The 22,569-nt window shown below is 40.2% G+C and overlaps 2 protein-coding genes across 7 annotated transcripts in view; one reads left to right on the top strand and one right to left on the bottom strand.

Annotated features, from left to right (window-relative positions):
• The window catches only part of LOC136840618 (haloalkane dehalogenase-like), a 33,276-nt gene extending 27,497 nt beyond the window's left edge, over positions 1-5,779 (top strand). For all 4 annotated transcript variants that reach the window (XM_067107326.1, XM_067107327.1, XM_067107328.1 and 1 more), the window contains exon 3: positions 4,545-5,779. In XM_067107326.1, coding sequence (XP_066963427.1) covers positions 4,545-5,344 — 800 coding nt within the window. In that variant the 3' untranslated portion in view covers positions 5,345-5,779. The remainder of the gene's footprint in view (positions 1-4,544) is intronic.
• LOC136840615 (protein MTO1 homolog, mitochondrial) overlaps positions 5,710-22,569 on the bottom strand; it is a 109,255-nt gene continuing 92,395 nt past the window's right edge. For 2 of the 3 annotated variants that reach the window (XM_067107321.1, XM_067107322.1), the window contains exons 13-14: positions 16,845-16,905; positions 5,710-5,918 (exon numbers count right to left, since the gene is read on the bottom strand). In XM_067107321.1, the coding sequence (XP_066963422.1) occupies positions 5,823-5,918; positions 16,845-16,905 (157 nt within the window). In that variant the 3' untranslated portion in view covers positions 5,710-5,822. Of the gene's footprint in view, positions 5,919-13,350; positions 13,463-16,844; positions 16,906-22,569 lie in introns of all 3 variants that reach the window. The other variant, XR_010853665.1, reaches the window with a different exon arrangement.

Genomic DNA, 22,569 nt, shown 5'->3' with positions numbered 1-22,569 from the left:
GGTTTGGTTAGCTTTTTTACTACTTGCTATCCAACCTCTTAACTGTTTTCTCTTCACTGTTCTTGATCATCAAGAACAGCTACCACTGTTGAGGTTGGAATGAAATTGATATTTCAGGGGTGAGACTAGCTCTTAAAACAGACCCATGGATTGCTGGGGTGGGCTTGTTTCTGGGGATAGGACTCTTGCATTCTGTCTGGTTTCCCCACCAAGATGATTGGAGCTAAGATGGTTGCATTCGTGCATTGTTTTTTGGTCCTGTCACGTGGGTTCAGCTTTAACTTTAGCCACCATAATCATGTTAGTGCCATTCTGTCGGAATCCCTGCAGGGGGCTAGTGCCGTCAGTGACCTCACGTGGTGCACTGTAGGCATTACTTGAGGTTCATTGCAGCATTCCTTCAGTCCCTAGCTCCAACCCCTTTCATTCCTTTTACCATACCTCCATTCATATTCTCTTTCTTCCATCTTGTTATCCAACCTCTCTCTCAACATCTGTTCCAAAGTGCAACTGCGAGGTTTTTCCTCCTGTTACACCTTTCAAAGCTTTTTACTCCCAATTTCCATTTCACTTGAATGACCCAAGCTTTCCATTTCAGTATTTCATTCCATTCTGTTGGAATGAATGGAATATAAAATTTAGGCCATAGCTCTTTGTGGAACCTTGGTCATTCAAATTCTGAAAAGGAAATTAAGCACTGAAAAAAAATTAAGAAGTTTTAAGAAGTGTAACATTCCATTAAGAAAGGTGTAAGTAAAATAGCAGAAAGAGAATTGGAATGGAATGGAATATAAAATGCTGCAGTGAACGCCTGAGCCTGTCACATGAGGGGCATTGATGGCCAAACCCCTGGGTACCTGTGGAGGTCATTCAGCACTGAAAAGGAAATTAAGAAGTTTTTTTCATATTTTTCAGTGTAACAGGAGTAAACCCTTTTTATAGAAATAAATCTATGAAACAATTGTTAGAACTAATACACTCTAACTTAAGAAGGGCAAACTAAGGTGAAAATAAAATTTACTCCAATTAATTTAACACTGGCAGAAAGAGAATATGAACAGAGTTTTACATTAAAAGGAATGAAAGGGGTTGTAGCCTTCTTGTAATTGAATAGCCATCAAGAGATGATTTGTTTCTACAGTGAACGTCTTTTAGATGAGTAATGCTGACTGTCACATGAGGGGCATTGATGGTTCTACCCCCTTCAGGGTACATTCTGTTGGATTAGAGTATGGAGTGGACATTTGAGTCTTACTGGTGTCATTGGTGGAGAAATATGCTTGGGGAAGGCTAGTGATTTTTCATATTTTTCAGACAGTCTATACCGTATTTTGTATTATATTGAATATTTTTATAGAAATAAATCTAAAATTATTAACTTCAAAATCCTAATATGAACTATACACTCTTCCTTAAAAAAATCCATGAAGGGCAAACTAAGGTGAAAAAAAACTTTTTCCTGACTATTTACTGTTTGCACTGTTTTATTAATTTTTACACTCACAACAGGTTAACTTTGCATTTAAATTTAATTCATAACAATATTTCGATTTATGGTGAATTCTGAAAAAAAATTTTTTCTTCGTCTGCACAACATCTCTGAAATTCTTTCGTCATGTTGTTGTAATGTTTGCATCGTTTTACATTAGTCGTTACATAAATTTTTATACTGAAAATGTGCGCAATTTCATGTAGAATACAACAGAAAATAGCTCATGGTTGTAGCATAACATAAACTCGACCGAAATGGTAAAAAACATAAAACTTCCTTAATATTCATTCAGTGGAAGTCTCTTATTTCTGTTAAAAAAAAATTTTCCTTACTTCTTGTAATTGAATTTTATAGTGCCATTTCTAGAGAAGATTTGTTTCTACTAGGGTGCAACCTTGTCTTTTAGATGGATACACCTATGACTAAAAAGCCAAAGGTGGGCCAGCCACAGAAGCTAAAAAAATTTAACTCATTAGTTAGATGGTTAACAAAATATATGATAATGATAAGCAGGTTAACAAACAAGCAATGGACTAAATGGGATAAAAACCCACTTAAAACACTTGGCTGCACCGCTCACGAACGCCGCCGGCATACGCCACAAAGACCACTTAAGTGCTGCTGGACTTCTATCAAGACTATTGCTGTTGTTGAAGGATTAAATACACTCCTGACTCAATTTTGATGACTAGCTTCTCTTTTGATTGTGGTGTGAATAAATTGAGGTGTATATTTGCCTTGTTACCTGCTCAGTAGAAGTATAGGTTGAAGAGGAAGAGATCTATGTGAGTTCTGTTCGTGTTCTCTGAGGGCAACACACTGGACTTGCCATCAAACCTTCAGTGACAGTCCTCTGCCTGCCAGATAGTGTCTGCTCTTTTCCGCCTTGTGCACAGTCCAAAGAGGCTATGCTCGGGCTGGATAGTGCCCAGCAAAGATGTTAAGCCTGACGGCACTTGGCTTTCTTCTTGTGGAAACCAGGAGCCTTCCTAGCTTTGTTTTTCCTCTCTAGCTTCAGCCTGAAAGTGAGGCAAGTGTAATGACAGGTGAGGATGGCAGATTCTCCAAATGCCTAATTAGGTGATGCTTGTCATGCCTTTGGGCAACAGGGTAGAGACCAGAATAGCTAGGGCACAACCTCCTCTTTCTCCATGACCAATCCCATTCTCATCAATTCCTTAAAAGATCCATATTTTTTACTTGTTCTAGGGCACACCCTCCTCTTTCTCTTTGACCAGTTCCATTCCCATCAATTCTTAAAGATCCACATTTTTTACTTGGTCTGTAGAGATTAGACAATGCTGAATCATTTTCTCTCCAGGCTTCTGTGATATGCTTTTCCTGATGATCTTTACCAGCAGCTGGAGACTAATCATCTCTCTCTCTTCACTGAATAAACTGCTCAGTCGGTATGGAAACCACACTATTGGATACTGTCAGAGGGCAAATTTGTGCTTTCTCCCTGTTGCTGAAGGAAATAAGGGATGATGACCATTGAGAATGAGTGGTTGGTAGCCCCACCCCCTTTGCTAATATGCCACTAAAGTATAGTGCAACCAAACTTTTACTGAGGATACATTCAGGTTTCTTCTGGCTACTGTATCTTGGGAAAATTCAAATTATCCCAGAACTGCAATTTTTGCATTCAGTACTCTGCTGCACAACCTTAAACCCAAATATTTGATATGTGAAACTCATGTTATACCAGCTTGTTCACCTCTTAATTCTTTCATAAATTTTTCATCAGCCTATTGAGGTGTTATTTTCATCACAACTTGCATAAATGCTGCCTCTCAAAATGCAAAGTTCATTCAGGTCACAATACTCTAGTATCTTTGCTATGATTTCAAATTCCCAGCCATCAGGCTTTAGTAGAGTCCCCGGTTATCAGCAATCTGGTTTTACGCCACTTGTCTAGCAACAACGATAACTGGATTTTCAGTGCCGATCCCCACTTATCAGTGCACAAAAACCCTGGTTGTCGGTGCCAATAACCGGGAGTGGAGCTATTATCGCCGGTTTTCGGTTTGGCGATTTTCAGTCCTGACAAGAACAGAACCCCCGCTGATAACTGGGGACTGCCTGGGTATATAACAATTCCTTCATCTTCAAAGCAGTTTAGTTATAATACCAGAAGCAGAGAGAACTCTTGAACCCATTTCATGTCTTAACATAATCAAAAGTAAAAGGTGTAAAAATGTTTTAAGTTTTGTTCCATCCTGAGTTAAAACAATCTCTGCTGTGATAACTTGTGGCTTAAGAGATTTCAGTTTCCTTTGTTACTGATTCCTATTAAACTGAATTAATTCATTAGTGCATTCAGGTGGTCTTCAGATTTTGGTGTACATATTATCCTCATAAACAAGACACAATAAACAAAACCCACACTGTAAACAATGATTGAACTGCTGCTCTATGGTTTGACTGAACAGCTGTTGTATGGTTAACTATATTAGGAAAGTTTTAATTACATAATACAGTACATGAAAATTTTCTAGGTCAGTAGGACTACTGTACTTCATTTGTCATTAGGGGGAAAAAATAATTTCCCCTGAAAACCATTTGAAAAGCTTAAAATATTAAGCTTAGGTTTGGTATATATTAACATTTTCTTCCTCTTGCTCTACCCTGGATTTGTTCATGATTGACTTTCTTGCAGAATATTAGAATTATTTTGACACTTGAAAGCACCCATTTTAAAACATTTGGGGCGGGGCTCATGATTTTAAGTGAAATACACTCGTACAAAACAATGTCTCCTGATGCAGAACAAACGAATAATGGAGTTTCCTCTTAAGTACTGTACAGTATAAGTTAATTCTTTGGAATTTTTTTCTTTACAGATGTAATACAGTTTGTAGGTGCCTATGGTATGTATGTATGGTTTTAGTAGTAGAGTACAGTATATTTGAGGGAATTTTTTTTCCTTGCCCTGGTACATTAATATTAAAGTATGGTATGTATGTATGGTTTTAGTGGTAGTGTTTGTTATATTTGTGAGGGAATTTCTTTTCAATGTCATGGTACATTAATATTAATTTTGTTTTCACAGGGCCCAGAGATGCAAAGGAAGTTATCTTGTGTCTTCACGGTGAACCAAGCTGGTCCTTCCTGTATAGGCACATGGTTCCAGTTTTTGTGGAAGCTGGCTATAGAGTTATAGCTCTAGATTTCATTGGGTTTGGGAAGTCTGATAAGTATGTGGACATGGAAAATTATACTCATAACATGCATACCATGACTCTTAGGTTGTTCTTGGACTACATCAGTATTAAGGGTATTACTCTGGTATGCCAAGACTGGGGTGGCCTTGTAGGCCTCTCAGTTGTGAAAGATAACCCTAACATATTTTCAAGGCTGGTAATCATGAACACAGGGTTGCCAGCTGGTATTGGGCTTTCTATCAATAACATATATAGAGCTACTCCATTTTTACTATGGCGTAGCTTTGCAGAGTTACTTGGAACTTCATTACCAGTGTATTCATTGTTGAAGTTAGGTCTATTGAATCCTGAACCAGCAGTGTTAGGAGCCTATGACGCCCCGTTCCCATCTTCTGTTTTCAAAAGTGGTGCTGCCAAATGGCCGCTTCTAGTCCCTCTAACATCACAGGATGCAGTAGCTGCTGACATGCAAGTTACTCGTGATTATTTATCTAGTGAATGGGAAAAACCTGTTCTGATAATGTTTTCTGACAAAGATCCTATCACCAGGGGCCAAGAACAAACTTTTAAGCGACTCTTACCTCACGCAGTGTGCAAAACTATTGTAGGGGCTGGTCACTTTCTTCAGGAAGATAAGGGTGAGGAATTAGCCTTTCATATTGTCAGTTTTGTAAATGAAAAACTGTAGGTAGTTTGTTGTAAGCATTCAGTTAGTTTGTTATAAGCATTTTTTTATAAATTTTAGTAAAAAGATTTAATAGAATTCAAACTGCTATGTTGGTAATATGTTACTTAACCACCGAAATTTTGAGGCAATGGAAATTCCTATTAATTTTAAGGTAATAGGCATAAGCTGCAGTACCTGTGCAGTGACTGCACTGTATATAGCTTACTTGTAGTAGCTGAAGTCTTCCAGTTGTATTTAAAGCAGTTGAATTTGGAAATTATAAAATTATGAAGGATAATAGCAGTGGCAGTCTTTGTAAGTATGAATACATTTGTAGCTATGACCTGTCATTTGATTATATCGTGGCTTCCTTAAGGATACTTTAGTTTGAAAAGCATTTTAGAAACTTTATTTTGGTTACTGTATTTCTACAATAAATATAGCAAGTGATATATAGTAAAGTAAATTACTCAAACCTAAAATGGTGTACACATTTTGATTACGATGAGTACTTCTGTTGCCGTTTCTGAACGTAATGTAATAAGGTTAAAATTGTGGATGCTCTTATGCCCTCTATGCGACTGGCTGCAGCAATCTGAGGGAAAAAATTGAACTTAATGCAGTTATATATGATAAATTTTTTAAATTTTCTGATTCAGTTCAGTAATTTTACAGCAAACCATTGTACAATGTACTTTTTACAAACCATTGAAAAAAAATCCTAGTTAACACTAGGTATGTTATATAAATGATCACTGTTACAGTGAATAATTTTACAGGAGGTCTGGCATATTAATGCTAAATATAATCTAATCAATAGAGAATATAATTGATCAGTTAGTGAATAATAGTTTCATGGTAGGTTTGGCATATCCATGCATAATACTATGTAACCAATACGGAAATTACTGGGGGTTAAGATACGTTACAGCAATACCAGGACCATGTGCATGAGAGTAGCAATAATACTTCATAAATACTTACTCATACCCCCTTACTTGTTCAATAAAGCAGGAAAGGGAATTATATTAACTGGGAAATATAAAACAGACACACTCGTTTGGAATCATAATCATGATGTTCCTAACTTGCAAATCAAGATGAGACAAAAGTCATATAAGATATGGCTAAACAAAAACTTTAAATAAGCACTGCAACAGTGCCAGAGTAGATTAGTGGTACATGGTACATGTCCTGAAAATATGCAGACATTCTTTCCATGACCACCACCACAATCTTACAGAACAATGTATGAATAACAAACTTGATATGACATTTTCCAAGAATTTCCAACTAATCTACCTAACTCATTAAAAAGGTTTATGCAATTTCACTACAGCTAAAGCTCCTCCATTGGACAAATAACTAAACCTAAAGAACTTCCCATAATCTTACACAAATTATAGAATTTTTCATCAATTTGTACTTTTCATAACTAACAACCCTGAGGTCTTTACATATGGGGAAAATTGCAAAGCACAGCTGGATCTGGTTAAAAATTTCTAGAACAAGGTTTGGTGGCATGAGTGTATCGGCGAATGGGGGGGGAGAAAGTAGGCAGAGCCTGGCCTCTTCTCTCCTCCTTGTACACCGTGAATTGCCAGTTATCTTCCAGCCCAGGTAACTAACTGTATGAGGGGTGGCTTGAGGTGGGCCATTTATGTAAAGACCTCAGGTTTGTTAATTATGAAAAATACAAACGGATTAAAAACTTGTCATCTGTTCATATATGGTACAAACCCTATGTCTTTATGTAGGGGGAGACTTACTTTTGGTGGGAGGATAAAGTAAGCTTTAGAATAAACTGGTGGTTCGGCTCACCTGGGCTCACTGCTGGTAAATTGGTAGGGCATGGGAAGTAGTTGTATGCCTCTGATCTGTTAAGTGAAAGGCAACTCAACATCGGGCTTCGACACAACGGGAACTGCGTTGTACATTGTTTAGGAAGAAAAGAACCTGTAGTTGTCGGAGACAACAAAACCTAGGGTAGCTAACAACCTTGTTTTATTGTCAATCCCTCTCTCGCCTTGTAAGAGAGAAGGTAGGACTTGCTTCTATTTCTAGAATTTGTATTTTGTAGGACAATCATATAGAAAATAGAATGGATGCTCACTCACCTGTATCTAGCCAGATCCAGCAAATGAAGGCTCAATTTCTCTCCAGCCCCCCAGAAGAGAAGAAGAAAAGGAAAGGAAGAAAGCCAGTCATCCCATTCACTCACTTTCACAACCAACATCTTAGGCAAGATACAACCTGTCCTGCTAGGGACACTTGAGCTACATAACTTGAGCAGCCACCACCAGACCCAAGGAAAAAGCGTCCAAGGACCTATGGGCAATGTCCCGTAGGTAGGAGGTGGTGAAGGTCATTTGACAAACCCACCTACCAGCCTTCAGTACCCTATGAACCAACAGATTCTTTCTGAAAGCGATGGAAGGACCAAAGCCCCTAATGTCATGAACTCTTTACATGCACTGTATTGGCAACTGCATTGAAGCATTACTGTATCCTTGTCTAATTACTTCACATAGCCAAAGGGAGATGATGTTGGACACTTCTTTGTGTTCAGCCCGTGCTAACAAAATGTCTTTGACACTCAGGCCTGAGATGTCAAGTCCTTCTTAGATAGCTTTGCAGAACCCTAACAGGACATAAAAAGTAACCCCTCTGGATCATTATCAACAAAATCTTTCAGGAGGAGATTGAAAAGGACTTCAATCTGTCATCAGGAACTGAAGGATTTTGAGTCTTAGCTATGAATTCCAGGACAAATTCCTGAAGGCTTTGACGGACCCCCAACCCCTGAGTGTTTGACATTAAAAGGGAGGCCATGAAGTTCAAACTCTTACTTTTCGTTGAGGCTAAGGCCAGTAAGAAAACAGTCTTGAAGGTCAAACTCCTGTATGGTGCACAAGTGAGGCTGCTAAGGACCAGGGTCAAATCCCAGTTAGGATGCTTAAGTTTTCTTTGGGTATAGGACTGTTCAAAACTTCTGAGGAGCACAGATATCTCCCATGAGGAGGAAAGGTCTACCTATTAAGCTCAGAACTTCTGGAGCAGCCCTGTAACCATTAATGGCAGACACACAAAGAAGCTTCTCCCTACAGAGGAATTCGAGCAAGTCAGTTACTTGCTAAATAGAAATTCCAACCAGAAAGAAACCCCATTGGTGACACCAATCACAGTAGACGGCCCATTTCCCCTGGTACGTGGCTGTAGAGGTAGCCAGACATCTCTGTTGCTGCTCTGTGAGATAAGCCTCTCATTTGCAGGAGATACCGGATAGTGGTTGGCAAAGGAGGTTGTGCCAAGGGGGAATCTCTCTCGGTGCCTCTGTCAGCAGAGCCAGCAGGTTGAGATATAGTGTACCACTCGGCTTGTGGCCACAATGGAGCCACCAGGGTCGGGGTTCTGAGAGATCATTACCCTACCGATTACCTGATGAATCGGGCAAAAGGGATTAAAGGTGTAAATGTCCAGATTGTCCAAAGGATGTTGTCAAGAGTCTTCTGCCGCAGCCCACTCTGGAACTGACCCCAACAAAACCTCCCCAGTTTCTTGTTGTATCAGGTCATCGATCATTGGCCTTCCCAAAGATGGAACAAACTTTCCACTTCCTCGGGTACAGTGACCACTCTGTCCCCAACACTTGACCCTGATGACTCAGCTCGTCTGCCACTACATTCCTCTTGCCTGGAATGTATCTGGCTGAAAGATCCACCGGTTCCACGTTTGTTAGCATAAGCCACCACCGTGGTATTGTCAGACATTAGAAACCCAGTGCCCCATCACCTGCTCCTGAAACTCCTAAAGGGCTAAGAAAAATACCTTTAGTTCCAGGACGTTGATGTAAAGCTGCTTGTCTTGGTCTTGGTGATCCCACACCCCTGAAGTCAGATCTTCCAAGTGTGCCCCCCAACCCTTGTTCAAGGCTTCTGAGAAAAAGAATCTCCGGAGGAGGAGGAAAAAGTTAAGTATACCTTAGTTTAACCAGACCACTGAGCTGATTAACAGCTCTCCTAGGGCTGGCCCGAAGGATTGACTTATTTTATGTGGCTGAGAACCAATTGGTTACCTAGCAATGGGACCTACAGCTTATTGTGGAATCTGAACCACATTATAGCGAGAAATTAATTTGTCACCAGAAATAAATTCCTCTAATTCTTCATTAGGTGGCAGGAGACTTGAACACAGGCCCAGCAGAGTGCTAGCCGAGAACTATACCGACCCTTCCAACGAGGAACTAGGAGAGTGAGGGGGCACCCCTATGGTCAGGTTCCTGTCGTCCAGCCACCATGCCAAGTCCTGTCTCACTTCCTTTGAAAGAGGAACTCTGAAGAAGGGAGACTTTTGATAGGGACCAAAACTCTTTCAATCTCCATAGAAGGGATCAAAGGTGGACTTTTCCAGGGACAACAAGTGACATAGAACGATCTGCTACTGACATGCTGGTTATTTTTGTCTGGAAAGGGAGGATTGCACAATGGTCTTGAACTTCTCGATGCATGGATCTGATGGAAACGCCCTCGCTGCTGCTGTGTCTATTAGCATGCCTAGGTACAGTGTTCTTTGGCTGGGCATGAGATTTGACTTCTCCAAATTTATCACTATCCCTAAGCTCTGACAAAATTGTAGTAGACGGTCTCTGTCTTGGATCAACATTACCTGAACTCGCCAGGACCAGCCAGTCGTCAAGGTATCTCAAGATGCATATCCCACATGAATGAGCCCAGACCGAAACCAGGGTGAACACTCATGAACACCTGTGAGGCAGTAGAGGTCAAAGCAAAGGACCTTGAACTGGTACACTGTCTCTCCCAGAATGAAGCAAAGGAACTTGCAAGATGACCGATGGTTTGGAATCTGGAAGTAAGCATCCTTCAGGTCCATCATCAGCATAAAGTCAGATTTCCTGAAGACTCCTTGAACTTTGCGGGACGTTTCCATCTTGAACCGAGTTTCCTGATGAAAAGGTTCAGGAAAGACAGGCTATGACTGGTCTCCAAGCCCTTGATGCCTTTGCCACTAGAAAGATCCGGCTGTAAAAACCTGGGGATCGACCCTTCAACCTCCACAGCTCCTTTTTCCATCATTACCTTTACTTCTTGGATAGCCAGACTCTTCAGAGAGCCTTGAACATATGTTCTTTGATAGAATGGACAGTCAGAGAGAGGAGCAGGAAACTCGAAGGGGAGTAGATATCCCACCTGTGGAACATGTACTACCTAGGTCTCCACTCTGTGCTGTTGCCAAGTTGCCCAATGGCTCACCAGGCCCCCTCCACCAATGGCAACGAGTGGGGAGGGGCACCCTCCCTAGTGTTTTCCACCTCTAGCCTCTGCCTAAGCCTCTGCCTCCTCTCCCAGGTCTGGTAGGATAGGGCTGAAAGGGACACTGCTGAATTACCTTCGTAGCAGGAGCAGGCGAAGGTTGATGGCCTCTACGAGGACCCGTCGTGGCTTGAGATCTCTTAGGTGAAGGGTAAGCGGCAGCCCAAGACCTAGGTCAAGATACATTGGCACATGAAGGAGCAGCCTTTCTAAGACGGTCATTACTGTCCGCTCTTTGTCTGTCCACTGCAGCCTCAACTTTGTCACAAAATCCTAGTATTGTTCCATTCCTCAGTGCCAAGGTAGAATCCAGGCCAAAAACATTAATCTTGGAGAGAACAGCATCTCCTCTCTTTAACAACCAGTTAGTCCACATGTTTGCTGTTAGGTGAGCAGATATGAAATAGTCTTGCCACCAGACTGCAACAGTCTAAGAAAGGAGGCACTCTCCTCACTGTTGCTAGATATGGTGGCTGAAGAAATTTTGCCAACTGTCATTGACAACAGATCAAGCCACAAGACTGCCTGGAATGGTGTAAAAGTGGTTAGTTCCACTGTACCTGACTCTTGGTGCAAGAAGGAGGTGCTCTCTGCCCGAATTTGATTTAAAAGACCAAGGCCTAGGCAAATTAGGTCCGGATCCACTTGCCTCGATTGTAAAGCAATGTTAGGGGTTATGTAAAAACATCTGTCGTGGAATAGTAGGAGGGAGCAACTTAAATGACTACTAGATTGAAGAGAGTTGTCCCTTCCAGAGATGAGAGAGTTCACTTGGTCAAGGACACAGTCAGCATGGTTAGAACATGACAACCCCAACGATGCCTTCGTTTTTTTCTTGGGCCCCACAAGGACTTCAAGAACCGAAGGATAATCTGAACTGGTAGCCACAGACTCTTCTGCTGACTCATTGGTCCACAACTTCTACATGTGCCACGAGATTCTCGATCCAGCCTGTTGACCAAATCAGTGGCATCCTGTGCATCATTATTCACTACAGGAGCATAAGATCGGTCAGGGTCTAACAATTTGGGTAAGTACCATTCTAAAGAACAAGAAGGGACTCTGTTTTGGTAGTGGTCCCGGTGGCGAGAACAAGATCGTGTACTGTGTGTTAAAGGAGAAGATGGCCGTGGTTGATTCTGTGACCGTAAAGGACTCTCGTTACATGGAGAATGGTCAAGGCCGCGCAAACGAGACTGTGAATTACTTGTCCTAGGAGAGGAACAGTCCCGACCATGAGAACATTCCCACAGGTGTGATGTCAACTTCTTTATGGCTTGCCTTGTCTTTTTCCTAACGGCCGTGATCTTGACCCTCATTTCTTGAGCAGTACAAGCGGAAGGAGGTAAAATGGCTGCCACTTCTTGAGGAGGAGCCCGATCCATAGATTTATGGCTCTTAGAGGAGACATCTCTTGCAGAATGCGTTGCCGCACAAGAATCAGGGAACTGGGCGACGCTTATCAGAAGCTAAAGTAGATGATGCAGCCGTGAACATTGACAGACACATGGCCATCTGTAATGGCATGTAACCCCGGAGAGGCAGCTGGAGACGAATCAGGAATAAACTTGGAGGCGATGGTACAGCCATGATTGGCCTACCTAGAAACAACTGTAGGAGATGGACGGTGGCCATGCCCTCAGACGAAGGAGAAATGGAGCTCAAATCCAAAGAGGGCCTGTGGATGATCTTGCAAGGAGGGACCATGAAGTCCCTCCTCCAACGCCTTTGTGGGATGGAACAAACAAACAAACAATGAAGAAGATGAATGAGAAGACAATGATGAAGACGGAGATCTAAATCTATCACAAGATATCCCAGAACCTTCCCCGAACTTTCTGCAGATGAAGCAATAGAAGAACGAGGAGTAAAATCTTCCCGACAAGAAGATGCAATGAGGCAAATCTGGTAAAGGAGAGAAAGAACAAGAAGGAATGACAGCATCCGACACCATCGGAGGCACAAAGCCTTCCCATGACTGAATAGCCAATTTCCTCTTGTATTTCTTACCAAAACAGCTTCCATTGCTTCGCAGACCAATCATGACACTCGAACAGGGTTACTTACATTGCAATCATTGGTCTGCATCTACTACAAGTCGAATGAGGATCAGTATCAAGAGAGGAAAGATAATGAAAGCATGGGTTGTTACCTACCCCAGGACATTTCCTCTGGGGCAAAGCTTTCTTAAATGATTCATGGGTTTGCATCTTGAATGCAAATACACACAGATAATCACAATATATCCCTGAATCACACAAACCAAACAGAATGAAAAAACCAGAACACCAAGGTGTTGAAAGAACAGGAAGTGCGTAATAAACTGGCTTCTATGCTAGAATGAGCAGTGCAGGTCTTGCTCAAAGGTGGTTTAAGAGAAGTAACTAGCAATTTACAGCATACAAGAAGGGGAGAAGAAGTCAGGCTTTGCCTGCTCTCTCTCCCCCCGCCATTGGCTGATACACTCATGCCACCAAACCTTGTTCTATTTTTAACCGGATCCAGCTGCACATTGAGATTTTTCCCCATACGTAAAGACATATGGTTTGTTCTGTAGATGAACAAACAAAATCTGGACTATTTACCAGATGACTTTAATATTCATTTCCTAACAAATTACAAATCAAAAAAATATCCATAATACAAGAATGAGAGAAGATTTAAACAAAATAAAATGTTACTGTTCAATTAAATTACCATAATTCCAATATATGTAGTGAGTCTTGCTCCTGTGAAGCAGTCAACTTTATCAAGCTGTGACAACAGTAATGAGGCAAGCTCTCCATCCGAGGCTAAAAAGGCGCACACGCTGCCAGAGGTATAAAACAGTGAGGTGAGGTATTGGTGGTCTCATGTAGGGGATGGCACACTGCATGCTCCATCCATAACACATGTCTCATAATACAACAAGTACATAAGTCTATAAACATGTCTCACCACAGCTCATAGAAGCATGAATAGCTGAGGTATAGGAGTGCATTGCAGTCTGCACTCCATCTAAAGGAGAAGATACAGTCATGCAGTTCTTAACTGTGGTTCCCAATATACATGAAGAGGCAGAACAGCTTGGTTTGTCCTTTGACCTTGATACTTTCCATGACAAAACAGAGCAGTCACTTATATATCAGCGTAGCACCTGAGCAAGGGCACCTCAGCAATTGTAGTTTGTCACGTGAGTGACTATGCTGTGAGTCACTTCCTGCTACAATGTAAAACACCATTCAGGCTGTCTTTTATAAATACAGCATGTCAAATTAGGCTTACATAGCTGCTTCCTACAAGTGCTTTCATGGTTAATGAGGGTCTTTTTCAACATTACTTGAGTTATGGCATTGTCTGTCCAATTACATTGAGCCATAATATAGATTAACTACAATGCTATCTTGTCAAACTGTATTTAAAGTTACTAAAATATTACTCGCAAAAATTGTTAATTAATATCCAAACAGCAACCCATACAAATCTGTTATGCTTGGAATTACCGGATGCTAAGGCAACTTTCCATGAACTTGGAAATGGGAACATCATTAAACAAAAAATAAAGATACACTATAAAAAGCAAAAAAAAATTAAGGAAAAAGCAGAGTACTGGAAGTACTTTGAAGACAAAAATTTAACCAAATACCAATTACTTAGGAGAATAACTACCAAATAAAACTGTTCTGGCAAGCTAAAATGCCTAAATTCATTAAAAGGTGGTTATCATATGCTCAAAGAAAAGTGAGTAACAAGGCACCTCCCGCACTGGTAAAAATTTGATTCTTACATCACTTATTTAGCCCCCAAAATTTTTAAATTGTGAAAATTATGATACATGGCAAAAGGCAGCTCACATAAGAAGAGAGATTGCAAGGGTGGATTCTTTTATAATGTCTGGAAGTGGAGCTGACACATTCAGGCAATCATAACATAAAGGGTTTTTGTGAGAAAACAAAAAATTTAAAAACTCTTGACTCGGCAAAATTTAACTAATTATAGTAATTTAGTCAGCAAATATGCAAGGAAGCAATTGAAGTTGTAGTGCAAAGATACTAAGAGGATAACAAAAAAATAATGCAAGTACATAAAAGGAATAACAAAAAACTAATGCAAGTACATTAAATGTAGAATGTGTACAGGTGTATAAGCATTAAATGTAGAATGTGTACAGGTGTATAAGCAATAAATGCACAATAAATTATTTACTGTACACCAAACAGGATATAATTTTAAACATAGAAACAGCAATGCAATAAATACATCAGCGGCTAATCAAACCTACATCAAACAGTATAGGCAACAAAATGAACAAAAATTAGTTCAAAAAAATATATGGTTTACATATAAAACTCAAATATGCCAGTAAGTGTAGCAGTAAGACACTAGGAGGACCACCCAAGGAAAAGCACTACTAAGATAAACTTAAATCAATTAACTTTATACACAACCCATCACCAAAGAAGCATTATTAAAGAAAAAATGTATTTCTGGATAAAAAAAAAAAAGGCAAAAATGAATTAAGAGATTGTAAAAGTTTTCTGGAAAGATTTTGAAAGTTACAAACGGAAAACCAGATGTGATTGACTAGCTTCCGCACAAGGCACTTTGGAGCCTGGAATACAGCTGGCCACTTGTGAACTACTCTTCTGAAGTGAGTGGAAATTAAGCAGGGTGGGCAGTTAAGCTATTGTAAATTAGTATTGGGTTTGTAATAAAACAAGGCATCAGTTTTCTTTACAATGTAATAAATTCTCAAGCTTTAAATGTAGTTTACTTCTTTACGGTCTATATTACTGTACTATATGCACAAACTTAAATTATGCATTAATAAACTGATACAGCGCTTAGTAGCATATTCACATCACACTGCATGGAATGCCGATGAAATTGGAATAACTAAAATAATTGCAAATTTCTTAAGTGGTTTTTATATGAATTTCTTTATTTAATCACATCAACTACATAATCAAAAACATTCAATCAGTCCTTTGTAGGGATAGATATAGAATGAGTTCCTTCCAATCTTCTTGGTCCTGTGTGCCAAGCATTTTGTACCCTTTATAAGTCTGCGCTCTCTCTCTCTCTCTCTCTCTCTCTCTCTCTCTAATGCAAAATTCTTTTTTTTTTTTTTTCTCTCCAGTAACCTAGCTCCTCTCCACATTTCAACCATGCTGCAGCTACTCCCTTACCTAAGATTGGACTACTTGGGGGTCACTATCCAGGAAAGATTCCACAGATCTTTCCTAGATAGTGACCCCCAAGACTCAGGGATCATTATCTAGGACTGATATTTCTTGGGGGTCATTATCTAAGATTGGACTATTTGGGGGTCACTATCTAGGAAAGATCCAATGTAGCTAAAGAGGAAAAAATACAGAAATAAAGAATAATGTTTGTGAACTAAGAAAATGGAAGCTGAAAAATATCCTATCCTCCCCTTGCACTACTACCATGCATTTTTCAAAAATTAACCAAATCAAACAGTTATACTGGAAGGGAAATATGTACTAACATTCAGTATATAACAATTACCTTAGATAACCACATACCTATCATAAAAGTAAAACAAATTTTATTTCACAAATACAAAACTGACTATTCAAGGGAAGTTTCATACTATAGAAAATATAAGAATCTCACCCTACATGGCAACAGAATCCAGTGTCTTACTTAATGTTCTGTGCATGCATTTGCGTACTTTGAATAAATCACAAAAGATATTTTAAGCAAAAGTTTGTATTTACAAAAGTACATTTGTTTACAAACTATGCTTCAAAGTGGGTTTTTTTGCAGTCAACCATTAATCTTTATACAGTGCAGCTTCACTCTTCTTTAACAACTAAAACCAAAATATATAATGCCTTAGTCAATGATTTCTTGAACTTTTAATTGTAACAACCTTAATTCATTATCTTTTACCTCACCTGCTTTTTATATCTACGAAGCTTTATGCTATGGACCAAGTGCAAAATTACCATGTAAAAAATTTCTTTTTCTCAGCATTGTTGTTTGTGGAAAAGGACAGAACTACAAAGCCATGTCAAAGGCTGAAAGAAATGAATCCTTACATGTAACTTTTCTGACAAAAAAATCCATAGATAAGAAGTCTTCCGGCTTTTTTTAGGGGAAAGGAATGAAAATCACTTGGCTGGCAGGAATAGTTCTGTAAACCTACTTGGCATAGAAATGTCAAAATAGTATAGGATACTTACAGTTGTTGGTCTGGCTTTTGACAGCTTTGCTCTCATTTCATTGGATAAATTGATGGTTGAACTGAAAGACAAAGTCAAATCAATTACCTACTGTTGTATAATATTAAATTCACAAATTCTAATCATTAATGCCTGTATACACATCAACTTGACCCTCTGAGATTTTGGGGGGTTCAAAACTCATCTGTGATTAAACACACTATTCTGGCTAACCATTTATGAGATTAAGAGAATTTTCTTTTACTTCCAAATGTAAATTTCTTTTTCAAGATAGAATGCTAATCTTGGTGCATTTAAAGCCAAATGATTATACTGTATGTACTTTATTTTGGTATAATCTGTGAAAATGTAAATCTGGGACCTATCCACATGAGCCACTTCAAGAACCTTCATTCCTAAACCTCATGCTGAAGACAATTTTATAGTCAGGGTAATGCATCAAAGTTATCCAAGAACAGAAATTCATTTACTTTGTAAATATTTTTTTAAAACCATTAATAGAGGATTCTACATCATGAAAAATTGAAATAAATGTCCTTTCTAGTGACATATATCTTGTTGCTTTTTTCTTTGACTGAATTTTAAAAATGTAAAGAAAAATCAGGAAAAAAGGGCAAAAACCTATTCTCTTTACAGTGGACTAGTTTAATTTTTACTAGCTGCTAGCTCAAGGCAAAATTGTTTAGGCCTAAACAATAGACCAAACTTGGAAAGGGTTGCATAGTGTCACAGTTCATGTAATGAAATGAAATGTCTTGAAAAACAAGAATTTGCCAGTTCAGAGTACAAAATAATGGTGAAAAATACATCTGATCCATTTTGCTGCATGGACGTGAGACAATTGCCTTAGTAAGAGCAAGGAACAGAGACTAGAAACAACAGCAAAGTAGACGTGAAACAGATTGGGGGTTGTCTTAGATGGAGAGCATAGTAACTGTCAAATTTTAGAAAGAGTGAGCAGAGACTAAAATACTGAAAATCATTGGGAGAAGGCAACTTCAATTTTGGGGGCACGTGCAAAGGGACGGAGTTTAGAGAAAGTCCGGCAGGAGAAACTGAGGGAAGGAGGGTTAAAGGAAGCCAGAAGGAGAATTATATCGACAGAATAAGTAGACTGACTGGAGATCAGAAATCAACCACAGAACTGGTACTGATAACAAGAAATAGAAAAGACTGAATGGCCATGATCACCGTCAAGGGAAACACAGAATATTGATGAAGAGGCATCACAGCTAGAATAGGAGAGAATACTGCATAATGAGTAAGACTCAACCCTGGATAAAGAAATTATGTATGTAATCAGACACTTCAAGCAGTCATATTAATGGCCAGGTGCATTTGGTCACAAGCTAGGTAACTGACTACTGTGGAAAACTGAAGTGAAATGGAGATTGATGCACTTGAAACATGTGGAAGGATCACAATATCAAGATGATGAAGGAGGTTTGGAAGATCTTCAAACTCAGTTACTGCATCACTAACATAACTCCTGAAATCTTCAATAAATAGATGAATGAAGATGTTACTTCATATCTACCTTATGTCGCATCAGGCACACACTGCGTGTCTTTCATGAGGCCGAGGATAATGCTAGCCGTATATCCATACCTTTACTGGGATTCTCAGAAATTACTTGAAATGATATTATGCAACATGTCATAAATGTTGCAATGACAGTTGATGATGTCACTGAGGTAAATGCAAGAGATACTGATCATGTGAAAGGGTCGAAAGCCTCTAAGATGAACTCAAAGAAATGGAATCAGCTTATAAACTTCTTGGATATGCAGTTATTTTAAAGAACCTTCATCAAAATTAATTGCAGGCATATGACCTTGAAAAATTATTCACTGATGATAACTGTGAAAGGAAAGTTAAATGGACATACTAATAGAATTCATTATTATTACAGTGGTCTAGATATCTTCCATACCATCACCACCTCCTACCTAACCACTATTAGTAACATCTGCTGCACTAACTCCCTTTAATCCATTTTTGTGCCTTGCCACCACCTTCACCATCTGCTGCCTAACCTATAGCACCACTCACATCGTCTGTGGCTTCACCATCTGCACATACAGTATTTGGATTTTTATCATCTCTTCATGAGGACTTTGAGGTGTTTAAAAATTAATATCCGTTTTCAGTGGGTGGAGGGTATCTCACCTCTATCTCTTCAATCTTCCTCCTTCCCTAACAGAATGAATGGTTCCATTAGGCAGTAATACCAACATTATTTGGGCTCCCAAACCATAATTAATTTGAATGATTATTTTACACATTTCTTCTGGCACTACCAACTACAGGGCTATGGATAAATTAGTATAAAAACAGGAATTAAAAAGAAATTAAAACAGTTAAAATATTAATAAAAATATAAAAAATACTAATTAGGACATCATAAACTTCTTTAAGATTAAGGTAAAAAGTAAAAGAAGCAAAGACAAAACATTAAAAAATATAAATGTCTTTAACAGTTTTATCTCTGCTTCCAAATTATAGCAAAATAATGATTCCCGATTTCTCTAAATTTAGGCACTGAAAAAGATATTTAAAAGTTAGGGGAACTAGGTAATTACCAGAAAAAGGTTAATCATTTCAACTTGGAAGTTACATTAATCTGGTATGGCTGATTCATAACCTAAATAAGACATTCCTTGAGCCATTCACCCAATGTAAAGGCCCAGGGGGTTAATTCTGCTATTTTTCATATTTTTCCTGTCTATTTCCAGGGTCCAGAGGTCCTGCCAAAAAAAAACTGATTTCTTATTTTAATTTCTGGTAAGATGTAAAAAACTGGAGGTGTCTTGCTTGTTGGATGTTTTATTTGCTCACTTCCCATGATGTCTACAAGCAAAGGAACGCAAAAAATAATAATTTCTGCATTTTTGCTTTAATTACAATAGCAATTCAAGGACTTCCAGTACATTGGGATGTACTACAGTGAGTTAAAAGATGATGTGGCTTCTAAAATACTCCTACAGCAGCAGAATTGCTAAAAACATAGAATTATATCCTTCATAACTAACCATCTTAAGGTAGTAATACACTAAAAAACTACTATGAACATTAAAGAAGGACAGTACTTGGTAATTCACCACATATACTGGTCAAGAAATATAATCCCATATCCAAAGCCAACAATGGATCTGGAGTCATTTCTTAAGGTGAAAATAGAATCCTTATGATCTCCTAAATGCCTAAGGAATTCCTGTCTTAGTAATGCATAAGAACATTCCTATAATAGAAAAAATATTAACAAAGTTCTCCTGATGGCTACTTCCATGGATGATATGCTGAATACTCCCAAAGTACACATATTACATTTTAATAATTTATACTACAACCAAAAGGTTTATATTATGAAAGGTGCCTTTCTTACATATTACGATTGTTTCTAAAAACTGTAAAAGATGGCAAGCCTTTGGATATTAAAGCAAGGCGGTTACCCCCTCCTTCCTTTGTTGAAGACTCTTTTACGGGTCTCCTTATAAGGAGCTCGATTTGAGGGTCATTGTCAACCTATCAAACTATCTATCTACCTCATGGTCCGTGCCTTCCCTTTCCCAGGAGCTTAAATCCCAAAGAGATTAATCTCAAGACTCATTGTCAATAGATCACCTGTTAAATCCTGCTCCGTTCCGGAATTCTATCTTTCCGACACCTCCACCTCTTTTCCCCTCCAGTCTGGGGAACCTTGGCACCTAACCCTTTATGCTTCCCAGCATGAAGGCACCCTCCTATCAGGGGTGTGGCCACACGGAGGTTGGTGGAATGGCATTTCTTCCCTTCCGGCCTGGTATCCCCTTATCCGGGTTTTGCCAGACTGTCAGAAGGTGCATGGCATCTGTCTGGCAGGAGCCCTAAGTGAGCCCTCATCTTCGCTAGGGGCTGGGCACATCGTCTCCGTTGAGAACTCTAACGGAGTGGCAGGCGGAGAATTCCAAGTTCACGCCAGCTATGGGGTCTTACCGTGCTCTCTTTGAGAGCCCTGCTTCCTACCCCTTGTGCTCTGAATGTAGCCCCTCTTATCAACAGGCTTGTTTCGAAAATAAACCGCTGAGGCATTTCTGGGAGACAGATATCACAGATACGTTCACAATGAATCTTCTAACCCCGGACTACACTTCTAATTTATTCAGCGTACAGCTCCCTAAGCTTCCGGAGTCAATTCCCGGAAGCTGAAACAGGGTGTAAGTCAGGCTTGCCCGTTCCACCTTGAGCCGAAAAATCTTATGAACAGTTTCACCTGGAGAATTAATCTTTTCCCCAGGTGGGCGTTGTTACGGTCCGTCCGGGGCTACTAATGTTACTCAGAGCCTCCGTTCTCGTGGGTGTCTACCTTACGAGAGGAAACGATCTGATCTTGCCGGGCCCTATCCCAAGTCCGGCAAGAAGTTCATGTAGTTCAAGAGCCCCCTTGCTCAGGCGGTGGTGCAGGCTCTTCAGGTTTCTGCCCCTGGACAGCCGTCAGCCTCTCACTCCCAGCCTCCACCTCGATGTGTGCAGGTTCAGCCAACACATCAGCCCCTTGTAACACCCCCGTGTGTCTCTGCCTCCCCCATGTGCCTCCGCCGGAGTTTTCTTTGCTTCATACGAAAACCCAAGGAAAGAATTTTCACTAGACATTCGGCCAGAGGCTCTGACCCTCGGGGTTATCATAGGAGCAGGGAAGCATCCTACTCCTCTCCGAGAAATTGGGAAGGCATACGCTTCAGGGGAGACAATCAAGCCTCCTCCCTGTAGTATTTCTCATATGGGTGGGAGGCTGTACCATTTTCAGGGCCACTGGAACTTCAATCCCTGGGCCCAGAGTATAGTTATCAAGGCCCAGGGTGGAGCTGGACTGTTGTCCCCCTCCCCCAATCAGGTTCAATCAGCCTCCGGCCAGAGTTCTGGGGGTCTTTGTGAATGGCCTGTCAGGCTTTTTCAGTCTGCCAAGGAAGTTCCCTTCCACTGGAAAATTTTTCCGGGCGTGTCCCGTTTATTTTCCTCATTCAATGCGGCAAGTCTCGGTTGCTTACAGTCTTGTGGGTTCGGGTCCTACTGCTCTGTGGAGCCGTAACCACCTCTATAGACCTTTCCGACGCTTCCTTTCACATCTTGGTTGCAGAAAGGTCCTATCCCTTCTTGGGATTCAGACTCGGGGAGCAGGCGTACCCCTTCGGGTTCATGCCCTCCTCAATGCAGCTCCAGAGTCTTTGCCAGTTTGAACAATACCGTAGTTCAACAGCTCCGGTATTAGAAGGCTATGCTAGCTGCATATCTAGTTGCCTGGCTCATTTAGGCACCCAGCGTTGGGAATTGCCTGAGGGTGCCGGTCATTATAATCGGTTTTCTAGAGTCTCTGGGCTTCTAAGTAAACAGGAAGGAATCCCACCTGGTTCCGGAGGGTAGCCTTCAGTAGTTGTGAATCCAGTGGAAGCGGAAAGAGATAGCAAGGGTGACCTATCATTTCATCAACTCAAGCATACCTCTCGCCGTGCCCAAGAAAAGGTCTTGGGTTCTCTCCAGTTTGCTTCAGTGACGGTTCTCCTTCTGAAGTCAAAGCTGGAGTTTATAACCGAGGTATGGCGGAGTCAGGACGTGTCTCCTGATTCCTCCTGTTTGAATAGTGGCCTCGGCCTTGCACAACTATCAAGTGCTTACCGAAGTCAGTTCCTCTCCAGCTTTCCCCTCCGGCCTCAGTATTCCACACCGTCACCTCTCTGGGCGGGTGGGG

Source organism: Macrobrachium rosenbergii, chromosome 8 (genome assembly GCF_040412425.1).
Source record: "Macrobrachium rosenbergii isolate ZJJX-2024 chromosome 8, ASM4041242v1, whole genome shotgun sequence".
Classification (NCBI taxonomy): domain Eukaryota; kingdom Metazoa; phylum Arthropoda; class Malacostraca; order Decapoda; family Palaemonidae; genus Macrobrachium; species Macrobrachium rosenbergii.
This window is presented reverse-complemented; position numbering and strand designations above follow the sequence as displayed.